Source organism: Nipponia nippon, unplaced genomic scaffold, assembly GCF_047370975.1.
Source record: "Nipponia nippon isolate SJK-2023a ecotype South Korea unplaced genomic scaffold, ASM4737097v1 scaffold_4, whole genome shotgun sequence".
Classification (NCBI taxonomy): domain Eukaryota; kingdom Metazoa; phylum Chordata; class Aves; order Pelecaniformes; family Threskiornithidae; genus Nipponia; species Nipponia nippon.
The window spans coordinates 63,955,411-63,972,653 of NW_028262358.1; the positions used below are offsets into that span (position 1 = coordinate 63,955,411).

The window sequence follows — 17,243 nt, forward strand, 5'->3', positions numbered from 1 at the left end:
CTACTTAATACTTTCCACACTCTACAGTTTTGGAAGGACTCTTTGAAAATAGGCAACTGGGCGTTAATCCCTGGAAGACATGGATACACCATAAAAGATCGTTAGCTAGTTCTTCCTTCATAATGTGCCTCTTGTAGGATCCTGCATTACAGGCACAACTGGAACATGAAACCCAACTGCAAACCGGTCATTTCCTGAGCTGGTTACAGCCCACTCCCATGATTTCGGTCCAGGGCTTTGCCTTTGCATTTGGAGGGGCATTTCACACCCAATTCAGAAGATGCTCTGCCAACAGATCTGGCTCCTGCTTGTCCTCACAGGCTTGCCTGTGGTGGCAATGTTTGCAATCTTCGGCCCCTTTTTTCTCTTTCAGCTACTGTAGGCTGTGAATCTGTGTTTTTACTACATTAGCACATGCTGAAGCCTGTGCTGAACCTACCACTTGCCCCAGCCTATAACTGGAGGAGCACAGGAAGAAGGCAATTTGGATTCTCTCCAAGTCTCTTGCTGCAAAACTCAGATTGTATCAGTGCCATGTAGCCCATTAGCAGCCTGATTCTTCCTCACATTTCATTCCAGCAATACTGAGAAGAGTGGAAATAAGACCTATAGCAATATTTGTAGATATAGAAGTCTATACCAGATTCCTTAACCACCTGTCAGCAGATCTTTAGAAGATGTTGTCCCTTTCTAAGTTTTGCAAAGAACTTTAGGGAAAAAAATTGTCCCAGTGCCTTCATAGAACATTTGTCAATATTTTTTTTTCTTTCAGTGAAACTGCTGTGTATACTTGGTTTTGAATCTTCTGTGTCTTGGCAGCAGCCCTGTGGTGAGACTGATGGTAACAGACTTATTCAATTCTGTCACAACCTCAAAATCTGTTTGGCTCCAGCTTGATTGTGCCAAATTTGGGTGGGTTAGGATCATGTTCTATCATTTCACTAAGAATGCTGTTTCAGTTAATTTGGGGGAGAAACATAAGCTCTTCTTGGACCAAAGCCACAATTCGTAAATCAATTAATCCTGCTGATGGCCTCAGTGATAATGATGGAAGACTGGTTATGCTACATCTGCTTTAAAGTTTTGTGGACAGCTGGAAAGAAGACCACCTGCATGCTGTACATATCTTTTGAAGGGACATAAAAACTGAATCTCTGACTCTCTAAGCACAACTGGGAACTTTCATCAGAAACATACATAGATATGAAAGTGAGTGCAACCAACCAGCATTCCCATATCTGATTAGGTAACTCTGAACGCAAGCAAATACTTTTACTCTGAAAAAAGAGCAACTGCCTTCCAGAGTTGCAATGACTGTTTACACTTATGAGTGTGTTAAATATTTTCCAATTTAACAAGTCCCCGTTTTCTTGGTGCTATGACTACACATAAAGTGAGCTGGAAGAGAAAGTATAAACACACCCAAAAGACCTGTTTTGATGCTTTTATGATTTGCAATAAGCAGTGAAATGTCCCTTGTTCTTCCCTTACTCCTCCGAACTCATGGCTAGAGACAGTCCACAGCAGCAGAGGCTAAGGACCAACATATATGCTCAGTAGGCATGCAAGTGGTTGCATATTAAACAGTACTGACCCTTTATGTTGAACCTTTGGCCACCATGTGCCAGCTATTTTGTGAAAGATCAAGTCTTGTTAATAATCACACCATCAAACTGTGAAATGTTCAGAAATAAGACCCTTTGCAAATGCAAAGTGAGACTGCAAGGACCACACAGGCCCTATTCATTCCTACCTTAAAGCCTGTCTTGTGGATAGAAACTGAAGGAAAGAAATTGGATTTAAATCTGATTTAAACAAGGTTCCAGCCAAACTGGATATTGCTGCATGGCTGACCAGTGTAAACAACATCAATCCAGAGAAGGACTATGTTTGTATAGAACTTTATAGCTTAAGTCCCTCAATTTATTTCTTGGGTAGAATGAAGTTTTAGAGTTTATCTACACCAACAATATCCCCAAGTCATGTCTTAATGCCAACATGTATGTTTATACTAACATATGTATGTGTTGTGTTGGAACCAGGGTGGCTGACAGCAGGAGCAGGGAGGGATAGGACACTGGGCACCTACCCTGTGTGGCGGGCCAAACAAGTGTTGGAAAATGATCCCAGTATTGCTAACACTGGGTGAGCCCATACTGAAGTCATTCAAAGGATGTCAGAAGTGCTTTTGTGGCCACATATATTCACAACATGAGAGATTTTCTGGCACAGTGCTGAGACCACACCACCCCATTACGCTCCCCAGTGCTGGGAGCTTCCTCGGGACTGAGCCATTGTTACGCAGGTGGGGGATACCTCCTTGACTGGCTCTAATGCAGTGGACATACATTGCATACAGAGTTCATCTAACCTACATGAGTGACCCAGCCACTTTTGGCTCCTGTCATGAGAGCCAGAAGAAACCCACTGATAAGAGCTAATCATGCCCCTGACATAGCCATAGCCTATTTGTTCAAGTTATTTCAGTTTCTGTTCCTGTTTCTAAATGGCAAACAACAATCACTGCCCTTATTATCAGGCCAGTATCACTCCACCTCCACCACCTCTTGCAAAATGTGGGTGTAGAATAACATGGGCTTGTAATAGTTGCATACAATTCCATTTCAAGTTTAGGATATGCACAGAAGACAAAGATATAGCGTTATGTGGACATCCATTTGTATCCTCTATACAGCTTTATTTGATTTGTTTCTCTGAATATACATGCAACTAACATTGCATTAACTTAAATGAACCTAAGTAAAAAAGGACACATTTTGCTAATTTGCTGTCTTTCCCTGCAGATGTTTGTAACAGAGGTCAGGCAGCTAAAATGTCAATTGATTTTTCACATTCTTTGTGAATGAAATGATTGCTGTGCCAGCTAGAATATGTCCTTTCATTTTTCTTTTCCCCAAGAGGTGAAGCCTGAAGACGGAGTGAGATTTTCCATTGTCTTAAACAGAGAACAGGATCAGTTCCTCGCTATGTCATTGAGCTGTCAGAAATGAATGGAAATATGATTTAAGGTACAGCACAGGTAGACAGTGACTCTCCAAAAACTCTTTGCTTCTAACCAGCCTCATTCCCTTTTTATTTTCAGGTCAAATGATTACTTAGCAGGGAAAAAGAAAGGGAGAACAATCAGGTACTAAGGAAAAAAAGCATGAAACCTAAGTATGGCATGTTAATTCATGTACAACAGATAGTCTTTTCTTATAAAAATATGTGCTTGACCTTGCTGTCACGACACCGAACTACAGTGTTATGAAAATATCATCACTTCAAAGTTAGTCAGACATCGAAGCTGTCCATACAGCAAGGGCTGTTTGGCTTCCTCAGGATATGTACATCTCAGGCAATGTAAATGGAAGTCTCGATGCAGCAGGACAGTCGATGGGTGCACCTTGCACTTGCTGCTGGTGGGTCAAGGTACTTGTCTGCTCCTCCATCATCCTCACCTTTTGTTCTTCAGTCAAACATATCTGCTCATCTTCCTGTATAAATATGTTTGTGTTTCAGAGAAGATTAAAGGATGCGGCAGCCAGCATCCTTGTACACAGGGATCGAGATGTCTGTAGAGAGCTCCCCATCACTGCTAGTGTTCACACTGCACAGGGCTAGGGCCTGTAAAAGGGGTTAGGCTATGGTGGCATTTCGGGTGAGAACTGGAAATCTGATCACTACTAGTCCAAGGAAGATCTATAGGACTCACAGCACCCCTCAGATAAAGCCCTCCTGTTTCTCTCAACAGCTGCAAATCACAGCTGGCTCAGTGTTCAGTCTCTTTGTATCTGAATACATGGCAGAACTACAAGCCTTGAAAAAAGGATTCCCAAGTGTTTGATGAGCATCAAGAAAATATGCAGATAAAAGGGCTTCTCCATTGGTATAAAACCCACTGTATGTGTAAACTGATTGTCATACTTATGTAAGAATGTATTAGGGGATATCACTTCATCATGAAAATTAATTGGAGGATTGGAAACTAGAGTCTATTCCAGATTCTTTGAACTGAGATTTAAGTTTGAACAAGTCTTCAAACTCTTCGTTATTTAGATTTTCTATCTGTAAAGCGGAGATAATAATAATCCAATTAATCCTTAGGTTTGGTACTTCAAGATGCCACGTATTATCAATTGTCTCTTGCTTGTGCAAGGCATCCACCACTGCACGAGTGGTCACTGCTTTTATTTCTTCCCACGTACAGAAAAATACAGAACAACACAACATTGCAACTAGTTTTCTATACTAGTGCCTAGGACAGAGTGAGAATATAGTCTAGAGGGTCGGTAAACTGCCTACACAGTAAGTGTACTTAGTATCTGAAGCAAAATCCAGTAGCGTCTTCTCCCTGGCAATATGTGCTATGTGACTGAGCAGCCAGAGAACAACTGTCACCGTATGTGTTTGTTGCTGAGACATCTCACTTGCTCATCCATGGAAAAATGCTCCTTGCTCAGGCCAGAAGCAGTTCAAAGCAAGCTGAGAGCACGCAAGGGTCACCGATTATTTCTGAGGCTTTAACACCCAGGGCAGAGAACTAGTTCAGGCAAAGTGAGAACTGACCCCAACCTTTGCCCAAATCTTAAACCAAACCTGAAGTAAATTCAGTTAACATTCATTTCTCTGCACTCACTGTGGACGAGAGCAGGATAATGTACAACTGAATGACTCTGCTCTGGTTAGAGCCAGCAAGGACCAGAAAGTCCAGTCTTATGACACTTTCAGGCTGATTCCTGGAAAAAAGGGAAGTATACTGTGAGCCTTGGAAGATATCCACAGCTCCAAAGGACCCTGTGTGGAAGCTCTGTCCTCACTAATCAACATACCTCACTCATTGCGAGTGTTGTGTCAGCTCTGCATACAGCTACTTTTTCACTGCACTGTGCTACTGAAGAGAGTTAAACTCCACACTCAAAATTATATCAGGCACAGTTTATCACTTTTATTATAGGATATGATGCATTAGTTTGTTTGTGATAGTTAAATTGTAGTCTTTAGATTGATCTGTTAAAATCGACATAAAAAGAGAAAAATGACAATAAATCCTGTTTTTGAGAGTCTAGACATGCGCTCCGTTTCTGTGACACTTTGCCTTATTTTGGAAAACACAGCTAATGTTAATTAAAGGATTTTTTGTTCTGAACTTGATTTAGGATGTAGGTACATGTTATTGTGAGGCAACTGCAAGGGCTCAAATTTATAGCTGTTTGCTGCTTTGTAGGAACTGTGTGTGTTCTTCCCTTGTGCTAAATGCAAGATTGTTTAACCCTCAGTGAGAGATGTTAAAGGCTATGATGACTTCATCAAAAACAAGTTTGAGAGGCAACTTCACTGTGGCCTACAAAGATCTCCCTGGTGGAGCAGCTACTTGTAACACAAAGCTCTTCAAAGAAAAGACATAAAAGTATCCTGTGACTGGAAGATCAAGCCAAAGCAATCAATAAGAAAAAAAGTGAAAAAAAGGTTGAACAAATAACTCATACAAGGAAGGGTGATTTTCTGTCACTGGAAATCCTGAACTCAAAACCAGATATGACATGATGCCAGAGGTGAGGGGGGTAAGGTAGCAATAAACCTGGCAAGATTCTGTAGCCACATTATGCAGAATATCAGACAAGATCATTGTACTGGCTACTTCTGACTCTACAGCCATTGTCCCTGTAACTCCGAATTCACACCTGTACCTGAATTTCCTCTCCATTCAGCATGGTTTGGCCTCTGGATTCCTATGGAGCAAAACACAGATATGAATCTGAATCCTAATTCAAGCTTTTTCAAAATCTGAGGTAAGAAGCCTTGGATCTAATATTCTGGCTTCAATGAATTTTTAAACTAAGAGTTTACCAGAGAAAAATGCGGTGCTTTTTTTTTTAATTGTCTATTCAATGCTCTCTTATTTTTGCCATTTAACAAAAGCTGTTGGCTGTTCTATAATGAGCACTCCAAAAGGCCTTCATTACACAAATAACATTTATATGCATTATTTGGACTGGTGCAGTTCTTTTGTAGATAAAGCACAGGTGAAATTTCATGTAAGTGTAGGGAAGAAAAGTGCTGATTTTCGCTGCTACCCCCCCGCCTCTGCCCCGTGACTTTGTTTATACAAGAGGAAGGACTCTTTCAGTAACCAAACAGGTGACGTAGCTACAGCGTGCCTTACATCCATAATGAACCGGTATCTGTTTGATGCAGCATTTACATTGCACTGCAGGTTTGCAGTTTCATTGTCCCTGGGTGCCTGTCCTGCAAGCCACAACACAGTCCTTCAGCATGTTACATCAGCCGGTCCTATTCAAACAGATCTGTTTCCCAACATCATTAAATACAGCTCTGGTTTGCACTGTTGAAGGCAATGAATCACAGAAGCTGTGATTCACAAAGTGTTGTTCAGTTATGTCCCTGAGCTTGGCTTCGGGCTGGAATATGGTCCACTTCATTCAAAAAACACATGAAAAACACAGTTAACCCAGTCTGTCCTTCTGCAGACAGATGCATTTTCTGTCAGTTGGCAACAGTGAAGGAGGCTCTGGAAGAGGGTTATGTTTTTGCAGGTTAGATGGGAGCTGCTCATAAAAAGCTTGGACCTGTACTGATCAGCTGCAAGTTTTACAAAATCTTATGCAGTTAGTAATTCTCCTATTAGACCCAAAGCCAGCCTTATGTGCTCTGTTTTAACTGAGTTTTTAGGGCAGCGATAATATCTGGTTCTCCCTTCCCTGATAATCTTAGTAGAACAAAACTTTGTCACAAATAAGGTCTCCCACAATTTGACAATTGCCAAGGCAAAGCCACGATATTTATTGAAAATTGAAGTTGCAGCCTGAATAAAAGATTCCTTTTATGAGTGGAGGACATTTTTTCCAACAACAAGCACCTATGCCAAATGCTTTTTCGTTATATAGCAAAGATGGGATAGGAATCCCATCTTACTAAGGAAGCCCTTTTTCATACAGGTGCATGCAGTCTTATCTCCAGGTCTTGAAAAATTGCACCTCCCATAAGAGGAAGATCAGCCCATCTGCAAAGCAGTGCAGCAGGAGAGAAGTTGAAGGGTGAGGGGAAGGAATGAGATTTAAATTACTGACCAAAAGAAGTGGAAAAGATAAATGCATGCTCCTTCCACCCACGGAACAGTGCAGGGGCCAGTGAGGCTCATGGTTTGAGTCATCCTGGCTGCAAATCTCTTCAGAAATTATGATCTCCACTAGAACACCAGGAGATGCCTGGCTTACAAAGCATACAGTTTCTGATCCTTGTAACACAAACATGGGACTTTGTATAGGCTGAATCTTTCTGAGGCCCAGAAAAGAACAAAAATGTAGGCAGGCATATGCATTGTGTGTTTACGCTAGTAATAGCCTGGAGAGCTGTGCTCGCAGCTATGGGATCCTGCAGTCCATTGTGGCTAGGACTGGGGCCCCTTGCAGAGATGCTGTGCAAGGATGCAGAGTGTTGTGTGAAGAAACACAGAGGCTGGAGAAACAGTATTGCAGCACATGAAATGCAGACAATGGCCTTCTCTCAAGTTTGAAGCTCACTTAATTATGGCCCTTCAAGTTGACTTGATCACGGCATAATTAAACCCACGGCAAGTCATGGTTGTTTTACGTAAATCTGCATCAGTGCTCCTTTCACTCATAGGCAGTGCTTCGAGTCCTCACATTTTTTAGAGCTCCGTCTATGTAAACCTCTGAATATTCTTTCACAGCCAGCCTGGAAGAACCTGCCAGTAAGAAGCTGCAATAGCCATATCCTGGTCTAGGCAACTTCAGATTTCAGACTCACCTGGGGTTCCTGCTTTGAACACCAGCACAGGGCAGTCCAGTCTACTCTCATTTCAGAAGCTGCAGATGACTGTGGTCACCAGAAGTGGCGGCAGCCCTTTCTGGGCACTAGGCACAGTGGTAGTCTTTTGGCAGCTGCTTAAGGCCTTGGCTCAGATAACACCGCTGAGACTTCAGCAGCGCTGAAGCAGTTGTGCCAAGAGAAATGTGGATGGCTCCCATTCATTTCAATGGATAACTAGCTTTAATACCTGATTATAGACATTTTAGCGTCACCAACTTTATGAGTCTTTTCACTTTAGGTGAGCATTTCACAAACACAATACACAGAGCTAATGTATACTCAGCCCTGTCACATCCTGACATTGTCTTCATTGGAAAACATTGTCTACAGGAATGAAGCCATAAATTTGGATATGTTAAGTGTCATAAAGAATTCAGTGACTTATTTGGATAACAGAACCTCAAGTGAAAACAGTATATTCATTGTCATCCCAGTAGCAAAAATATGCTGGATCCCAAGGCTGTGTCTTGCTGAATGAGGTAGATCCTTGATAGGACTCCACAAAACAGCAATGAAGGTGGATAACTTTAATAAATGAGTATCATTTGGTATCTGTGAGCAACATCTTTTCTTTTTAATACAAAGCGGCTGTGGTATTTAGTCCAGATAACGTATTCTGCTTCCACTGTTGGTATTGATGTCCTTTCAAGTGAACAGAATATGCAGCCATTAATGAGCTCTTTCTGTTAAGATGTTCAGCAATGAAATAATTAACAATGTTGATGTGTAAATTAGGCTTCAGAGTTTAAATTGTCTTTGCAGTGAATGAGGCAGATCACATTTCTCTGACTTTTGGTTCAGCAGAGCAGGTGAGGACTGGCTAAAGGCTAAACATAGCAGTAGTCCCATTAAAAGCACATGCATTAGAGTCTTAGGTCATTTCTAGACCAGAAGTGTTACCTGCTTTACTAACATTGTTATTCAAAGAATAGCAGGTCTTCTTTATGCCATCTCCTTTCTCCCTTTTTGGTGGGGGATTCCCTCCATGGCACCTTGCTGTGCGCAGCAGAGGAACGTGGATCCCACATTACGGCAATGGAGGAAGCGATTCCCCCAGGTCCCAGCTCCTCTGGGGCTCCCATGATGGGACAGAGGCACTTGTATGAATGTCTGGATGCCCTCAACAATCCCCATGCTGGGTGCCATGAGGAAGATGAGCTTTTCCAGAGTATCTCATCAAATGCTTGAATCTCAACACCCTTTCCAATTCCCTGGCCTACATCAGCCTTTGCAAGAACAGGCAGCCAGGCTGCCTACCTTGTCTCTTTTCCAGTCTTTCTTTTACGCGCAGCCTCCAGGCTGAGGACACACCAAGAGGTGCTGCAGCTGAAGAGAACTGTGTGCCTAGGTCCAAAGGAATAGAGAAGGAAGTGATGTAGCTGCTACTTTATTAAGCATTTATAAAAACTGCTGTCTTTTTACTGTTTCTAAACCAAGAAAAAGTAGGATCATGCAATTAACGTCATGTTTGCACAAAATATATAAACACTGAATTCTAGTGAAAATCAGTATTTCAAGTCAAGTGTTGCTTGCACTGACATATGAACTTCTGACTTCTACTTCACTTTATCTTGTCTCAATGGCACTGAGATTGGAGTAATCCCCAAACATATTTTAGTGCCTTTAAACTCTGTGTCGGAGATAGATCCTCTAACATGGTTTACCTCTTGTAAAATCGGAGGCTGTAGTTTTCCACAGCTGACTCCTAGGGCAAGGCTCAGTGGGAGCAGTCTCACTCACCAGGGCAGCTGGCCTTTCGGGGTCACGTTATCGGAGTAGAAGAAATGTGGGAAGGGAGAAGCTGTGCTTCATGGGATGAAAGAATGTGCTGTTTTCTACACGGAGTCACTATTGTATGGAAATTGTTTTAAAATATTTGACCTGTTGAGGTCTTATCTGCTGCAGCTTAAGTGTACTCAGCTAGCACAAAGACTTGGCCACTAGCATTAAACTATTTGTCTCCTTTCCCCTCATTGAACTTTAAGCTTGAGCAATGTCAGCTAGGAAACAGACTTAATCCAGCATTTTACAAGCACCATGATAAGGTATTCACTAAGTCACAAATGAAAAGCAAAATGTCTTCAGTGCAAATATTATAAAGGGGAAAAATAATTTTAAAAAAATGCACCTGCAAAACACTTTATTCTGTGGATATGGTGGCCTTGTACTTTTTCTCACATGTTAAGACATGACAATCAACAATGCCTGTACTTCATGTGAAATTCCCATATTCAGAGAATGGATTATTCAGTTGAATGGGTAGTACGTGAAAATAATCCAGGAAAACATACAAAAGAAACATCCTGCATACAATAACAAGTGGGCTTTCCTTAAGGATGCCTCACTGTTTCAGAACCTCAATTGAAACAGCAGAGTAGACATAAAAATGGAAGGCATGATTAAAGTACCACTGTAAACACAGATAATTGTGAAGCAATTAAAGGAGAAAACAGATGGAGGAGCAAAATTATTGGAACAGATGTATTTGTTAGCAATATGATGTACAAATAAGTGGGCATACTTAGTGCTATAGGAGCTCCACAAGCTATTTCAAACTAGATTTGCTACCTGTTTGTGTGACTTCTGTCACTGGTGTTCTCTGTGTTTCACAAGATTTAATGCTTTTACCTTCCCATCACTACTGTGAGATACAGAAGTGTTACTGGCTGTGGTCACCAGACCGGCAGACTCTGGAGTGCGGCGAGGTGGTTTGTCAGCTCTGTGACTTGCGGACATTAACCCGGGTGAGACACACAAGGGTGATGCTGCTGCAGTGTCAGCGCAATCCTGGGCTTCTCCTGGGAACCTTCCCTCTGTTGGCGGGTACAAATGTACAAATGAGGCACCTTCACTCTGACCCAGTGCTACTCCTGGTTGATGAATAAGCTGGTGTTTCAGGCCCCTTGACAAAAGCCTCCATTGCCCCCACTTGCACATACAGGACACGGTGTGTGCATGAGGTGAGGGAGGGACGTGCGTGTGATCCTCCTGGGAGCTGCTGCTTTTAGTAACAGTGTCCTCCCTTCTGCTCTGCTCCTCTCTAGTACCTATTTAGCATAATTTGCTTCCTTGGGACTTGTTGCATGTGGTCCAACGTGGTGTGGTCCACCATAGCTCTGGGGCCACTACAAGGGACAAGATATTGTTGATATTTGTGTCACATTCAGTCAGAAAATACTCTGTACAGCTTCCCAGACCTTCACCTTTGCAGAACTCTGAGTGCGATGCGTCTTGTTTCATGGCAGGGTGACTGAGAGTTTCCCTTTTTACTGGACTCCATTAGGGAACAGAGTTCAGGGTTTGCAGCTTTCAGCATTCAGCCTTTTATTGCTCATAGACATTGCGGACATTACACTTCTGTCCTTGACACGGTGGCTCTGCCATATATAGTTTTGCACATACGTAAAGATGTGTTTTTCTGTAGGGACAGATCCATGTCTAGTGCATGCTTTTTCTTAAATGCTTTTCCCTGTGTTTTCTGAGCTTGTATCCTTCTGGGCATAATCACAGTTCTGCCTGGAATGCATCAAACTAAGCACTTTCCTTCCCTTCCTTCATCCCACACTTACTTTCTATTCCCATGCTGTTTCTTTCCTACAGTCCCTCTGGCTCTTTAATCACAGAGCTTTACAGTAGCTAGAACAGTGGCTGTCCGGAACGCCTGTTTCTTTGTTGCTATTCATCATGTGCTTAATCTCCTGAATAAAGATAGACATATGGCATCAGAAAAGTGAGCCACCTTTTCAATGCTTTGCAATCTTGGGCATCCTTCAGCCAGTTTCACACCTGTTTGGAGTGTGTGTAACGGTTGGTCAAGTTGTCATTTTTGTTGGGAATCTTTTGAATGAAAGCATTTCTTAAGCTGAAAACACAAAGAACATCAGAGTTGAAAACTCCACTTGAATGACTCACCAGAGCCCCGGACTCATACTGACACGCTCGTTAATCCTTCAGTACTGCAGACTTTGAGAACAATGCATTTGTATGAAGAAGCACTTAAGTTTTGATGTTAGCAAGAAAATTTCTCTTGTCTTTGGACACCAGAACTTTTTACCAAAAGCTTGTGCCATGATTCTAGTGGGAATTTGTTACCTTGTTCTTCTGCAGCAGCTTATTTACCATTTGACTGCTGCTTCCCATCCTGATGCTGGATGCAGCGTTGCAGTGGGATGGAGAGCCTGGGAATTACTTTGGAATAGACAGGGTTAGCAAATGTGTAATCCTGCTGACTGACTTCACCCTCACACTCAGTTTATCACCCAGAAGCAGAACCGCTGAGGCCAGTGGCTGGTACCCTTATGAAAGTGGTGCCAGAGGACAGTCACACTCCCATTTCTCCCAAATTCTTGCACAGCTCTGATCCGAGCCTCTTCTGTGAGTAAGAGAGGTCTAGAGGGCAAGCAGTTAGATGCACCGTAATAGCAGGGATGAGGATGAAGTGTTAATCAGGAAAGGGAACAGGGGTCTGTAGCTACCCCATCAGTGATACTCAAGGATATGTGAAGGGATTATACCTATGCATGCCATACCCCAAACCCCATCCCCATTAAGGCTCTCCCTGCCCTGGGTGAAAGAGTGGGCAAAGTGGCTCCCCACAAACAGCCCCATGTCAGAAGACAGCCCTGCTGGGACCCTGCTTGCCATTTCCTTTCCCTTCCCCTACCTCAGTGGAGCCAAGGCAGGAGAACGGGGCTAACCATCTGGTCCACGGGTGTAAAATCAACACATGCATTTTGGAAAAATGCAATTCAAAGTACAGTGGAGCACAGAGGCCTTTTCTTTTCTGGAAGATCGCAGTACCTGGCACCTCATAAGCTTGCCCCTGATTATAGAAACAGCTGGAGAGGGGCCTTGCACTGCCACCTGACACATTTTCTTTGGATGGAAAATAATTTTAGTCTTGTGTTGTAAAGTGTTGTAAAGCAATAACCCAGCACAAGACGAAGTTCTCATGACCTGATGTGTTCCCTCTGTTTTTCAGACGAAGGAGCCCCACAGCAAAGGAGACTCGCTACCCAAGCCCGAGCCCAGGCCCCTCTGGGGCGGTGAGGAGGCAGGTATGGGCAGCGCGCGGCAGGGCGGGCAGCGGGGCTGGGGCGGCCGGGGACAAGCGGGCAGAGCTCTCTCTGTGGGAGGCTGCTTTAGATGCGCCTTTATTCAGGGCTGAAGTGCTTTGTCCCCAAGCCAAGCTTAACTGAAGGATGTTTTTCACGTCAAAACGAGATGTAGGCTCTCACCCACTGAGTGTTTGCTGGATGACAACAACAACAACTCACTTGCGTGCAGGACAGTCACAGTCCACAATGTGCTGCACAAAGGCTCCTGAGGAATTATGCTATGGCATAATGAGGAGAAACAGAAGTATTATAACAGATCTGTTTAATAAGCTGTCAGCCAAGTTTCGGCATTGATCTGCTATGTGAGCAGAGCTCTCGTGAGCTCCCAGCAAGAGTCCTGTGAATAGGTCCGAGGGCAAAAGTGGCCACGCGGTGACCCCCGGTCTGTACGCAGGAGGACCGAGGACACAAGCGCTGTGCACCTGAGGAGCTTCATTAGTTTTACAAGAAGGAAGAAAGCACAGCATAGACAGCATGAACTCAATATGTCGAGCTCATGCATATCCTTTTTACTCTGTCTCCTTTCTGTCTTGGGGTTTCGCTTTTGGGGGGGATGTGGAAGTTTTTGTGCTTTGTTTGTCTTTAGTTCTCATTGTCTTCTCATAAGCTTAGATCTTACTTAAAAACGAAAAGTGTATCAGATGAACTTAGACTGTTGGTGCTGTGGTTGGATGACATGTCAGAACTGCATTTAAGCCAAGAAAAGAAATGCCCCAAAAATGCTGTGGCTACACAGTGCAAATGTCCCAATAAACATAAACTGCTCCTAGCATGATAAGCAGCTGTCAGATCCTGAGGCAGATTTCACTTGAATGGTTTGGGGATTTTCTTCCTGCTCTCTTTGCCATTTTTACAACTGTCCCCCTGGGAAACATCCCAGAAGCCTCTGTCCCCATTAGGAGGAAATCTTTCACTTCCTTGCTTTGATTTTGAATGCTTAATGCTCCTGGTTAATTCCCCTGACCTATAACCAGTCTTGGCTTCTATGCATAGAGATTAAATGCTGATCTAGATGATAAACTTTTATGAAACAAGTTTAGAAATACATTTAATTAACTAAACACTCTCACTCCTTTGTCAGATATTACTGTGTTGTGTGAATGTTGCAGGTTATGCTGATTCCTGAGCAATGTTATCTATAGCCATAATTTTTTTTTTTCTAAAATATGGGAGTCCACACAGAGTAGCTCCACTGATTTAACTAATCTGAGCAGTGCTTTCTTCTGCCTGAAGCACAGGAGGCCAGTGGCCTGCCTTACCCCTCTGCCAGCTGCACGGGCAGTGTGAGGGCTCTCAATGTTCCTCCCACTCGCTCCTGCCCTCTCTTCTCTACCAGAAGTTATTGTCCTCTTAGCTAGAGCTGTCTACACGTGAAACCAGATCTGGGGAATGTCCCAGTTAAAAATACAGTATTTAGGGGCCATTTCTTGGTGGTGGTGATGGGATGGGAGTGCCGGTCTTTTTCTTACGTAGGTTGATTAGGTATCCAGGCTAATTTCAGTTAAAGCAGAAACAGTGCTCGTGGTTTACCACTTTGGGACCTAGTCCCAGGGTGGCTGAACTTTAAGGGCTCTTCTGCCATGACACAACTGCCCTAAACAGTTCCTTCAATGTGAGATTGCACTGACTGGGTAGAGACGCTTAGGATAACATCTTAACTCACCTTTGATTTTTAAATGTTTTCCAGAGGTTCTACCTAAGAAGCATTTAACAACTACTTCACCATATCAGTCAATTGAACGTGATTAAAACCCAATTGCTTCATCATAGCAAACTTGGTAGCCAATTCTTAGATGTCTGTAAAAATGCCATTAGAGGGCTAAAGCCATGTTTCTTCCTAGGTTTCGACAACAGCAATAAAGGTAATCTTGTTTAGCACCTGCATAATCCCCTCAGTCAAGACTAAAGTAGTATGTTTGTATTCTAGTTACATACTGGCTCTTGATTATGCCAGAGGACTTAAACCGCTTTGAAGCAAAAGCTTGAACTCTTGGGTTCAGGTTCCCAGCCCAAAGCAGACTGAGTCTTATGATTTGGCCATTTTGCACTGTGTTTACATGACAAAATTGGATGTCCTTGGGGATGATTGCAACAGGCAAAATAATTCCTTGGTCAGAGGATAAGGAGCAAGAAAAGACAGGATATAACCATGAGAAAATAATTTCTCCAAATGATCTTTAAAAGCTTTATCAAAGATGGGTCTGTCTTAATGAAGGAGCAGTTGTCCTAAGCCTACTGTGACCTTTGAAAGAAGCGTGTGAATTGTCTACAGACTCAAACCATGGCTAACATCTATAGAATTCTCCCATTATCTATCTTACATAAATACATATAATATATCTCTTGGGCTTGCAAAGTAAATGGGAACAGAAACAAAGCCCTGCTATCCATGGTTTCTACCACCAGATAATCTGGAATTGCTGGGCATAACATTAAACAGTGGCACAGCAAAAAAGACTTTGCTATCCATTCTTCACAGGGTGGCTCTGCCTTCATCTGAGCTCCACCAGCTCTTAAACCATGGAGGGGAAACGCCTTCCCCACACCAGTGCCAATGCAACAGGCAAATCACAGGGGGTGGGAAACCATCCCTACAATGCTTTGCATTTCCACACATTCCTTGAGCTCAAAGATATGTTGTTAGCAAGAAGCAGCTCTTACTTTTCTACATCATTTATCTCAAATTGTTCTTAATAATTTGGATCTAAAGTACCTATTAAATAAAGCTCAAAAATGTGTGATACTTAATGTCTCTAGTTTGCAGTGCCAGGCTTATAGCAGTCTTGCCAATTCTTGCAACTTGATGATGAGTCTCATGATATTTCAAGTTTCCTCTACATATACCTACCTGCTTGACCTAGGAGACTGGGAATGGTGTTTAGGTACTTAATATTTGTGGCTGAAGAGTAAATGTGAGACTGTGAAGCACGTGGAAGCTTTGAAAGCAGAAAGCAAGAAGAACAAATTTACCATTGATTATTTTTATTTAAAAATGGTGTGTAAACAAATTTCATAACTTGGGGACAGTGTCTGGACTTGTGATTTTGGAATGCTTTAGATTTGCAACACTGTTCACGTTAGAAGCCGTTTCATTTTCAGTCCTCTGTTCCTGTCTACTCAATTCAATTCACTACAGCATTTCACAATCAAGCTGGCAGTGCCGTTTGCCTATCCAGCACAGGTTTACTGTAGTCTGAGCAGTGGGCACTTACACTAGGAGGAAAGCAGCTGTCCCTGGCCCAAAATACTTCAGTTCAAGAGCTCAGCTCTGTGTGATTTTTGACCTTCATACTGAGTAGGTCTATATTAATGACTTTCATCACAATAATGAGACCTACAGTGTTTACTCAACCAGTTTTACCAAAGCTATTTGGGATCTTTCCCAGTCATTTTGTCTGCAGGCTACAAAACGGAGTATTTTTCTAAACCTAGTCTGCTTCTCAAATACTATTTCTCATTGTTACATCTATAGCACTCTCTTTGCTGTCTTCCTCCCCACACTTGAACTTTAAAATGGTGGAGTTTTTATTTTAATTTGAGGCTTTGGAGTTTGCTTGGATCATATTTCACCATGAGGACGAGAAACTCACTACTAAGAGAGAAAAAGAGAAAGAAAGAAAAGAAAGAGGAAGGAAGGAAGGGAGGAAGGGAGGAAGGGAGGAAAGGAAGGAAGGAAGGAAGGAAGGAAGGAAGGAAGGAAGGAAGGAAGGAAGGAAGGAAGGAAGGAAGGAAGGAAGGAAGGAAGGAAGAAGGAAGGGAAAAGGAGAAAGAAAGAAAAGGGAGATTTTTATGAGACTGAGATCCCACAATCTTATTCATGTATCTGCACCTGCTGGGCCTGATTTTCTGCTGCTTAGCCCAAAGCTCTGCAGAATGCTACTGCTTAGATTTGATATCATTTTGCACCTACCGTGGTATTCACTCTGGCAGATATCAGTGGTTACCCAAGGAGCAAACCAACAGATAATCAGTCTGTTGGGTTTCCAGGTTTAATGCACTTGATAACATTGGTAATTTAAGGCTCTTAACTACACTTTGAAGTTAAAAGGCCCTTGAACAGAGTGGGGAGAGAGGTGTAGTTTCCATTTTTGACAGTTAATCTTCAGAGCATATGCATGGGGAGATCTGCTTTTGCAGTGGGAATTAATGGACTGTCCCCTTCTGCATGAAAATATATGGTGCCTCAAGAGAACAGCAGCCAGAGAGACAGAAATGTAGTAATTGGGGCATTTGCTGGAAATTTTCCCTAGGTGCTACACCTCATCTTGCAGC

At 42.7% G+C, this 17,243-nt stretch overlaps 1 protein-coding gene across 1 annotated transcript in view; it reads left to right on the top strand.

Annotated features, from left to right (window-relative positions):
* The window catches only part of LOC148053343 (uncharacterized), a 71,103-nt gene that overhangs the window by 38,637 nt on the left and 15,223 nt on the right, over positions 1–17,243 (top strand). Inside the window, exon 3 of the mRNA XM_087774762.1 lies at positions 12,836–12,911. Coding sequence (XP_087630888.1) covers positions 12,836–12,911 — 76 coding nt within the window. The remainder of the gene's footprint in view (positions 1–12,835; positions 12,912–17,243) is intronic.